Below are 10,381 nucleotides of genomic sequence, written 5' to 3'. Positions count from 1 at the left end.
AGAATGGACCCTGGCATTCTTATGTAGAACCCCTGGTTCCAGCCCCTAACTGCATCAAGATCACCTGGGGAATCTTAAAAATCTCAATGCTACCAAATCACCGTGGAAGAATGGGAGGCAGCTCCACATTATTGGGAGACTTCCAAGACTTAGAGTTACATGAAAGAAGGAGGGAGTTCAAAAGTGAGTAGAATACAGCCTGAAAGCAGTTTTGGAAGATGGACCACTGCCCCTCTGCACCCCCATAAAATTACGGGAGTAAAATCTCTGAGTGGAATGAGACAGGAGGGAAGGGGGCAGGGCACAGTCATTCAAGGAATGACTGCAATTAACACCAAAATGGTGGAAGATTCAACTCCCAGTAGGCCTTGAGGCTCAAAATGACAGATTTGACTTCTAGTAGACCTTGAGCTTCATTATATGCTCATTGTAATATTAACATGGTAAATGGCACTCTCACAGGTGCCATGACAGCTCCAGGGCTAAGCATAAAAGGTCAAAGGGTGAGCAGCGGCCAAATTCCTGGGAATCCGAGCCCCTTCCCCAGGATAGTTGGAATGGTCCTCCCACTTGTTTGCATATGAAGCTACAGAGCCCATAAAAACTGTCAACACGCACCTCATGGCCTCATGGCCACCTCTTGCTCCCTCCTCTTCAGACAAAGCCCACACACACTCTGTCTATGGAATGTGTACCTACTTTTACTTTAACCTGAGCACACAACCCCCACACCTCGCGGCCTTTCTTTTGCCTTCGAAACAGCCTACACTCTATGCAGTATATATCTCTCTAAAAATAATCTATCTTTACTCAAAAAAAAAAAAGTCAGTAGAATATGTTACAATTTGTGTGAAAAAGGAAAAAAACATTGATCTAATTTTAAAAATTGACTACCTTTGGAAAGAAATGAAAAATAGGCAAGGGTACATAGCCTTCCTGAAACTTTCTGAATCCTGTACCCATATATACTTATTACCTATTCACAAAAATAAACAAAATTTTAAAATTCAAAACACTGATTCAGGCTGTATGGCTAGAAAAGGAGCCAGGATGTCCCAGAGGGGATGCAGGAATCTGTGTCTGAAGCACCGTCTGCCAGCTTATTCCAAGGCAGGAACTGAATTGATAGGAAGAGGGCAGAGCCAAGATGCAAAGGGTATTTGAAAGCATAAACTTAAAATGCACTTAATCAGAAAAATAAACAGAAAGCTCTCGAGGGATTGTGAAGCCAGGTTTGGGAACCCATTGATTTAGTCCCCTCTCTGGAATTTACAGATGAGGAAAGAGAGGGTAGGTGACTTGCCCAAAACTACACAGCCAGTCAGAGGCACAAGCCAGTGCCCAGGAACGTCTGATAACGACAGTGACATAGATCCCCAACCTCTGCCCACCCTTCATGTGGGGACTTCTCCCTTAGAAGATCCTGCCAACTCACAGGGCAGGAGGACTGGAAGACAGAGAAGAAAACACCACTTTCAATCAACCCACCTGCACAGAGACCAGGGGGACACTCCCTGCCTTGCGAGGTCCCAGTGAAAAGAGAACTCAGTCTCCTTGAAAAAATCATCTTATAAAAACAAAAGGCTTCAAAGCACCAGTGGCTAAACCCATTGAGTAGAAAGGGGGCTGGGGGTGAGATGACAGCTGGCTGGGGCAGAAGAGAGGGCTGGAGGCAGGAGCTGGCCCAGGGGCAGGGCAGCAGCCTGGCCTGAAGAGAACTGTCCCCTCTTGAGCTGTACCCATCAGCTAACCAGGCTGACCATCTGGGACCTCAGTCCCTAGAGTCACCAGAGGAACACCTGGGGATGGCTCTTTGGCACAGACCTGCAGATTGGATGGTGGGGTGGGGCCCTAGCTCAGGATATCTTGGCCTTAGAGAGGAGGGAACACTAGATCCAAGATCAGAGGGTGGAGAATAAGGAATGGTCACCACGGGCGGGCTCAAGTGTGCAAACTGGCTGACCCCTCTCTGGTTCCTGCATGCCTCCCACCCTCCTTCCTAAGCCAAGGCCACTCTTATTTCACAGGCCAGAAGCTGAGGCCTGATCCTTCTGCCCTCAGATTCACCAGCCTGTGCAGGGTCCCCAGGGGTGTCTGTGGAGGGAGGTATGAGCTGTCATCTCTACTTGTTCTTAAGGAAGTGTGCTGGCCCACCTGACCCTCCACCATGGCCCACACCCCCATTCTGCCTCTTCAGAGCAACTGAGCTTGTTAGAGGTTGCTCCTGGACACCGGCATGATCCTGAACGCTGGTGACTGGGCAGCGAGGATGAGTCCTTTCCCATAGGTCTTGCAACTGTTGAGATGGCTAGAGCCATCAGGGACTGGTGGAGTTGCTGAGGGGTGGGGGATCATGGGTGCAGCAGTCTCAGGGATCCAGAAGGGGGTGGGGTGATTGAGTTGTGTTCCCCCCTCCTTATCTGGAGAGAGCTTGAAAGTTAAGGGTGGATAGAGGCCGAGTCTAAAAAGGCTTCTCTGTGGGTCAGGCTGAATTCAGGGCTCTGGGATCCATTCATCCTGTTCCCCACAAGAGAACAGGTGTATTGCTTTAAGAGAGTTGTTGGCAAATAGTGGTGGTGGTAGGTGACTGTGGTGTATAACACATGAGTTCGAGAGTGTTCAAGCTGGAAGGGGGATTGGAAATGGAATTCAGAGACCAGACACTGGGTTTTAGAGTCTGAAACTACAGATTGTATACTGTGTTCAAGTCTTGGCTGTGTGGCCTCAAGTAAATAGCTTTACATCTCTGAGCCTCAGTTTCCATATATGCAAAATGGGAATTGACAAAAAATTCCAATATAGTCTGGGGAACTGAGAGTCAAATGAAAGACTAGAAAGATCTCCACTTACTACAGGATTATTTTAATTATTTGAGTTGGGAAACTGAGGCCCAGAGAGGGCAAGGGCCTTGCCAGATGTCACACAGAGAGCAATGGAGCTGAGACAAGAACCCAAGAATGCTGCTTCTAGTTCAGGGTAACTTTCCCCAGGGCTGATGAATGAGTGTGGTGAGATGGGGCGAATTTGTCTGTCCTGCCCTTTCTCTCTGGACAGGGGACAGGTTCTGGGTGAAGGGTGAAAGGAGAGGCTGGAGAAGGGAGGGAGGCTCCAGCAACAAGCCAAGGCTGAGATTAAAAACAAACAAACAAACAAACAAAAAAACCCCGCGATCCCCCTCTCCAGCCCTGCCCCGCCCCACCCCTTAAGTCCGGGCTGCTAAGGGCCAAGTCCAAGTCCACTTCAGACCCAGATCAAGCCGGCGCAGGCTGCAGTCCAGTCAGCGAGCCGCCAGGGGGCGCGCCTGCCATCTTGGCTGGAGCTCTTGGCAGCGGCTGTCGGTCTAGCCGCGGGGGTGGGCGCGGGGCAGAAGCTACCCCGACCTGCAGGAAATAAAGGCAGGTTAGGGAAGCAGACCCATAAGTATGGGGGCGGAGAGATCCGGCTGCCCTCCCCGCTCCTCCCTCTCCTTCTTTCTCCTACGCTAAGGGCCGGGTCCCTCCACCCCACTCTGCTCCGCGCCATGACCCACGTGTACAGAGGCTGCAGTTGTAAATGCGACGTCTTCTGGGGCGCCTGGTATCCGTAGGAGTCAAAACCGCCGATGAAATCAACTGCAGAAGGGGAGATGGCGCATGGTTAGGGATGGGCGTGTTCAGGGCAAGCTATGGAAGGCTACTTTCTGAAAAGAAGGAATCTGAGGACCAGACCCCTGTACTGGCCCTTAGGGGTGGGGCTTTGCTGCGGCATTCTGAGGGATGGGGTCAGGGTCCAAGAGGATAGAGAGCTGAAACCTGGGGGAGTGAGGCGGGTGGGGGTGGATGCAGGGGCTGGGTGGCCCTTTAAGGGAGAAGGCTCTGGGGAGGCGGAACTCCAGTGGGCAAGATCTCCAGGGGGTAGGCAGTAGGACGAACTAGGAATGGGCGGTGCTTGAGAGGAGTGGGGCGGGGCCTAAGAGGGGCGGGTAGTGGGGCGGTGCAAAAGCCTTGGACTGGGCATCTGGATGTCCGGGCCTCAGCCCAGAATGAGCTGGCTATGCAGATCCCCATCCATCCTGCCGCCTCTTCTTCCCAGACCCAAGAGGGACTCCTTAGCTGACCCAGGGCTCCCCGCCGCTCGGGCCCCTGTCCAGGGTGCTGAAGGCGTGGGGTGGCTCATGGCCAGGCTTTCCCACTTCCCCAGGGGCTCCACACTCACAGCTGTCCTCCTCCTCCAGGAACACTTTGCTCACGTAGCAGGCGAACACGAAGCCGAACAGCTGGGGGAGGACACCGCGCGTCAGGGAGGGAGGGTGGAGAGGGAAGCTCTTTCTTTACCCCCTGCCTGTCCCTGCCCACTCCGACTAGAGGGGTGGGTTGCGCTAAGAGGAAGGCACACCCATAACAACTTCAAGTTAAATGCCTGCATCTTAAAATCAATGTATTTGTTTCCATTCTCCGTTCTGGGAGTGTGACTTTGGACAAGGAATGATTTTGCCTCTTTGGCAAAATCTGGGCAATATCTTACTGGCTTGTTAAGAGGAAAGATGATTATGTGACTTCGTGTGGGTAAAGTGCCTAGGGCAGGGCTGGCCCTTCTGGAAATGAGAACTATTACTATCCTGAAGCCATTCTCATTTTATTCTCACAACTCTATGCGGTCGATATTGTCATTCCTTCTTGTGAATAAGAAAACAAGCTTGGAGAAAGCAAGTGACTTGTCCAAGGTCACAAAACAGGTATATTGGAGATTTAAAGCCAGGACTGACTCATTGTCTGATGCCTCATCCTATTTATTAAATCTGCTCACTCCCTGAATAGGGGTATAGCAGGGGTGAAGGGAGGTGGTACAAAATACAGAAACAGAGCCAGACAGAAGCACAGGAGGTTCATCCCCTCTTAACTAGGGCTAAACAAAGGGGCTGAAGTGGACACCATCTCTGGGAGTGTGTCAGGTAGGGAGCCAGGAGAACTCACAGCTAGGAAGATCTGCAGGGCACTGCTGAGTGCTTCGATGTAGGGATAGTCAAGCAGGCAGCCGGTGACCGAGATGACGTGGTGGTCCTCCAGGGCCAGGTGGGAGTTCAGGACAGGTGTCACCAGGCAGCCTGGCCCATTCTCCATCCACCAGGAGCGGTGCAGGGACGTGTTGAAGGTCATGATGAAGTCCCGGTCCTGGGGGCAGAGGGGCCTAGGATGCTGAGCTGGGTTGGGAGGAAGAGGGAGTGGATCCTCCCCAGGCTCCAGGAGACTGTATATAAGGCCTACTTCACACCTGGGTTGATGTAACAGCTTCATTCCCAACTTGATTTGTGAAAGGTATGAACTCTGTATCTGCAAGTCAACATTTGGCCAGTAGGTGGCGCTCGATGAACATGCAGGCCGCACTTCTCCATCGGCAATGGAAGAGGCTGTTGCAGACCCACAGGTGCCCCAGAATTTCAGGGCTGGAAGGGACGTTTTAACAGTCACTGGGTCCAATTTTCCAGCCATTGGTGAAATCGTCAATACAGACCCCTTCACAGCCCATTCAGCCTCTCCATTGCTCTCTGCGCGTGACCCTGGGCAAACCTCTCCTCTCTTAGTCCTTGATCTCACTATTTGAAATGGTGAAGGGATTGGTCTGTATCAGAAGTTCTGGGGGCTGGGGTATAGCTCAGTGGTAGAGCTTGTGCTTGGCATACACGAGGTCCTGGGTTCAATCCCCAGTACCTCCATTAGAAAAAAATAAGAGTTCTTGCTCATCTATGTATTGTCCATTAAAAAATATTCACTGCATGTGGGCCAGGTGCCAAGCACCAAGCACCAAGCATTGAGATGTGTAATCTCCTTTCATCCCCTCAGCAACCACATGAAATTGGGATTCCTATTACCTGCACTTACTAGATGAGGAAACTGAAGCTCCGAGAGGGTAAGCCACTTGCCCAGGGTTTATACAGCTAGGAAATGTTCCAGGTGGGATTAAATCTTGCAGAATTATAAAGCCAGTGCTCTCATTCATCTATTTTGCTTCCTTTATATCTAAAAATAGAAGTCATGCCCTCTGGGCTTGCTTTTTTCCAAGCTAAATACTCCCACTTTCTTCAATAGTTCTCCATGTGATGTGGTCTGCTCAATTTTCCCAGAACAAGCTCTACCTAGTCTCTTTCTCTTCTGAAAACTATCGATCAGAACTAGACCCAAATCTTTGTGGTCTAAGCAGTACAGAGCTTGTCACATTTTTATCTCCTTTGTACCAAACATGCGTGGGGCCTAAGAGTAGCTTTTGTGGCTGCCACATACTGCTGGTTTCTACTGAGACTGTGACCAGCTTGCACCCCAGCGCATCTTCACACAGACTGTCCTTCAGCCTCATGTGCTCCAGTAATTGTTTTTGAGAAGGGCAGGGGAGGCCAAAAAGAAATGTAGGGTTGGGGTGGGGGTGGGAGCACAGATTATTTGAACTTGTTGGTCTCCTTAAGAGATGATACCTAGGACCCGCACCACACAAGGATCCCTCAGGGCAGGGGACAGGAAAGGTTGGGCTCTGCCTTCTGGCACTGCCAGGCCTAAGGCTTACCTGGGACAGCTGTCCAACCTCCAAGTAGAAGCAGATGATAAATGCATTCCAGCCAACCCAGAGCACCAGCCAGGCTGCATACTGGGGAAAGCAGAGATGGGATCAGGGTGGGGCCTGGGGGAGTGGGGATGGGGTGCATCTATGGACTAAGGAGACCTTTGCAGAGGAAATTAGGACAATGTCTCACTCAGAGAGCACTTCATAATTTACAAACCATGTTTACATCCATCCAGTCCTTACAACAGCCCTGCAGGGAAGGCACTGTCTTTCTCTTTAAAGATAACTAAGTTAAGGCCCAGAGAGGGGGTTTACATTTTCCAAGATCACACAGCTAGGAAGATGTAGGGCTGGCACAGAAACCCAAGTCCTCTGGTAGCTAATCCTATCCACTCTGTAGAGAACAGACCCCAGACATCCTGCCCATGGCAAAGAACTAGAGGGAAGATGAATGTTTCCACCTAAATCTTATGCCTGCAATTCCTGTGGCAGCTGCCTGGCAGACAGTGCTATCTACAGTGGTGCCTGGGGCTTTTCTGATAACTGGAGAGAAGCCTCCTATATCAGGTGAGGGAGAGTTCTGGAGGGGCCCTATTCACCTGGCTTCTGGAGCTGAGCCTGTGGGAGGTGGGGAGAAACACTAGAATGAGTGTGAGTGGGCTCGAGGGGTGGCACGAAATCACTTGTCATTGTTATCATGGGTGTCAAGCATTTACATAGTAAATCAACCAAAAAAGAGAGGTGTGTGAATGGGTCACTGAAGAATAGCAGGGGACAAGGGTGAGGCCAGCTGAAAACAGGAGTTTGACCATCAAGGACCAGAGCCTGGAAAGAGGGACGGAATCCTCTCCTGGGATTAGGGCCAGGAGGCACTGGCCTCAAAGCCACACCAGCCACTCTAGACTACATTCTTGATGAACATCAAGGGACAAAAGCCAAGCCTTCCTGAAGCAACTTCAGAAACCAAACAAGGCAAAGTCCATCCCTTGCACGGGCTTACTGGGGCAGCGTAGTGATGTGGCAGGAGCCTCTGCTCTGGACATGATGCTCTAATCCTGCCACTTATTAGCTGTGTATCTTTAGGAAGCCTTGTAACCTTTCTGAGCCCCATTTCCTCATCTGGAAAATGGAGATGGTGAGACGGACCTCTCAGGGCTGTCGTAAAGACAAGGAAAGCACGTGAAACTCTTAGCACGTGCCTGGCACCTGGTAGACACTCGCTAAATGATGTATCTTATTAATATTTGGATTTTTCCCTAGAAAATTCTTTAGGAACGATACTAATCTTGTCTCCACTGAGCAAGATTTGGACATCCACACCATCAGCCAGGCTGGAGCCAAGATAGAGGCAGAGGTCTGGGTGCCTGGGGCGGAGGGCAGCTCTGGCTGGAGAAGCAGCGGGGCACAGATGGGGATGAGAGGAGGGGGTTGGCTTGGGAAGGGGCCAGGTGAGCCATACCAGAATGAGGTACCGGGAGCGGTACTGCACGGTGCCAAAGATGCCCAGGATAACTGCCATGATGTGCAGGAAGTTGGCTAGGATAGGAGCCCACTGGTAGCCCAGGAAGTCAAAGATCTGCCGCTCCAGTGCAGCCACCTGTGGAAAAGAACAGGCTGAGGCCAGTCACCCCCTAAAAGAGGAGCAAAGGGACTCCTCGCTGACGTTGTGGAGCAGGGGACCCCAGTTCCAGTGGTGACGCGGCACCATGACCTGATTGTACACAAGTCTCAGAGGCAGCTCAGCCCCTCGGTACTAAAGGGATGCTGGGAGGTGAGGACAAGGCTGTGAGCACAAAGTGGTGGAGCCTTGACCAGCATGTGGGGTGGGCTGAAGGGAGATGGAAGCTAGGGTTCAGAACACCTTCTTCCTTGCCAAGAAGCCTTCCCCACTGGCACCTGCACCTTCCCCAGGGATGGGGGAGCCTCTTAGCCAGGAGAGTCAGGATCCAACCTGCCTCCCTCCAGCCCTGGCCAAGGACTGAACCACGGCCCTGGAGGACCCAGGGAAGCCTGTGGGCCCAAGTTGTCCCTTCCAAGGGCCCCTATCTGGAGGTTGCCCTGGCTCATGGCATCCATGGGCTATAGAGAAAGCGATCTTTTTCACTCCCTTCCCCCAAGGGAGCTGTAGTAGGTTGTACATTTGACCTTAAATTCTTTTTCTTCCTGCTTCCACACTCTTTGGCAGTGCCTTCCAACACTGACTCTGCTTGGTCATGTGACTCGCTTTGCTCAAAGGGACTTTAGCAAAAAGGATGAAAGCTTGAAAAACACTGGGGCATTGGACCTTGCCCATTTGCTACACTTGTGACACAGACAACACCTTATAAAAGAGTTCAAGCTGACCTGCTGGAGGGAGAGAGGCCACAGTGAAAAGAACCGAGGTGCCCCAGCTGACAGCAAGTCAACCATCAAGACACATGAGTGTGGCCATCTTAGAGCATTCAGATGCCAGCCAACCCACCAGCTGACCAAAGACACGTCACCAGACCAAATGACCTCCCAGCTCATCCACAGAATCATGAGCTAAATAAAATGGTTGTTTTAAACCACTACGTTTTCAAGAGATCTGTTACACAGCAAAAGCTAACTGATTCAGGATATAATTAATATTCCTTTTCCAGTAGTTGCTGGTTCAACTTTTCAGCTGATACACACTTAGGAACAAAGATGCCAAGGATACCAACTGTCATTGACTGTCCCATATCCCCTCTTCTGTTGACAGAACTTATCTCTTTGTTTTGGAAACTGCCTCCCAGGCCCTCAGTCCTTGTGACTTGGGCAGGGCTGAGCCCACTTCTAATTTCCCTGGTGGGCTTGTGATCCAGCTCTAACCAAATAATGAACACACAGTGATATATCTGTACAAGGATGGACACTCACCCTGCGCCCTGCTCCTGAGAGTCACCTGGATAGTTGCGGGAGCATCAGGACAGAGATGCTCTCTATCTGCCAAGATACCTTGCTGGGTGTAGTGCCAGTTGAGAGCTGTTGGTGGCTGTCTTTGCCACCATGTGGGGACAGCCTGCTTGAAGAGGAAGAAAAAGCTGAGGGACACAGAGTGAGGGGGGAAGAAGGAACAAGCAAAGGGAGTGTCTGGGAGATATCATTTTAGTCTGAGGATCTAGCCATCCCTAAAATGAATTCTCCCTCCTTGTATCGCTGATTTCTGTCACTTGCAACCAAGAGTCCTGACTAAAATAGAAGGGGAGAGAAGAGAGTCTGACTAGGGAGGGAGAAAAAAGATTCTGATAAAGTAACAATACCTCAGAAGCCTCTTTCCCAGCAGGGAGGCAGGGGGAGGTAGAGCTGATGCTACAGATGGCAAAGTTTGGGCAGAGACCCAGGAAGCTACAGGCGCATCCCTGGCACTCACCTAGAACCTGCCTGTCTCTTGCTGGTGACTCCCCCTCCCAGGGCTCTACAGATTGTAAACAGCTTTCCAAGTTCAACTTTCACTGGGTACTTCTTGGCAGAAAGGCCCTACTGAGATCATTATCTCAGAATAAAGAGACCACAAGGCTCAGAGGGGAAGTGACTTGCTCAAGGTCACACAGCAGGTTGATGGCAGAGCCGGGCAGTCATTCTGCCTTTCTCTGTCCCATCCTGGAACTAACACACCACCTTTCCCAGTTGGACGTGTGGATTCTGGCCGAGACTCTGACACTGATTCGTGGTGGACCTGGGCATCTACCTTCCCTGCTGGGTCCTGGGCTCCTCTTCCATACACAGAGGCTGCCAGACTAAATGACTTCTAAGGGCGCTTCTGATTTTTATTCCAGTGGCCTGCTGACCCTGGGAAAGAAACTCCCCAAGCTGCCCCCCTTCCCAAAAGCTCCTGCCACACTTCTGT

General features: G+C 51.1%; 1 protein-coding gene across 1 annotated transcript in view; it reads right to left on the bottom strand.

The window, feature by feature from the left end:
* Positions 1 to 803: 803 nt before the first annotated feature.
* The window catches only part of NKAIN1 (sodium/potassium transporting ATPase interacting 1), a 41,889-nt gene continuing 32,311 nt past the window's right edge, over positions 804 to 10,381 (bottom strand). Inside the window, exons 2-7 of the mRNA XM_031683926.2 lie at positions 7,991 to 8,128; positions 6,535 to 6,615; positions 4,953 to 5,150; positions 4,195 to 4,255; positions 3,530 to 3,611; positions 804 to 3,380 (exon numbers count right to left, since the gene is read on the bottom strand). Of these exons, the coding sequence (XP_031539786.1) occupies positions 3,371 to 3,380; positions 3,530 to 3,611; positions 4,195 to 4,255; positions 4,953 to 5,150; positions 6,535 to 6,615; positions 7,991 to 8,128 (570 nt within the window). The 3' untranslated portion in view covers positions 804 to 3,370. The remainder of the gene's footprint in view (positions 3,381 to 3,529; positions 3,612 to 4,194; positions 4,256 to 4,952; positions 5,151 to 6,534; positions 6,616 to 7,990; positions 8,129 to 10,381) is intronic.

The sequence above is a fragment of the Vicugna pacos genome, chromosome 13 (assembly GCF_048564905.1).
Source record: "Vicugna pacos chromosome 13, VicPac4, whole genome shotgun sequence".
Classification (NCBI taxonomy): domain Eukaryota; kingdom Metazoa; phylum Chordata; class Mammalia; order Artiodactyla; family Camelidae; genus Vicugna; species Vicugna pacos.
The sequence above is the reverse complement of the archived record's forward strand: the minus strand, read 5'-3'. Positions and strand labels throughout refer to the sequence as shown.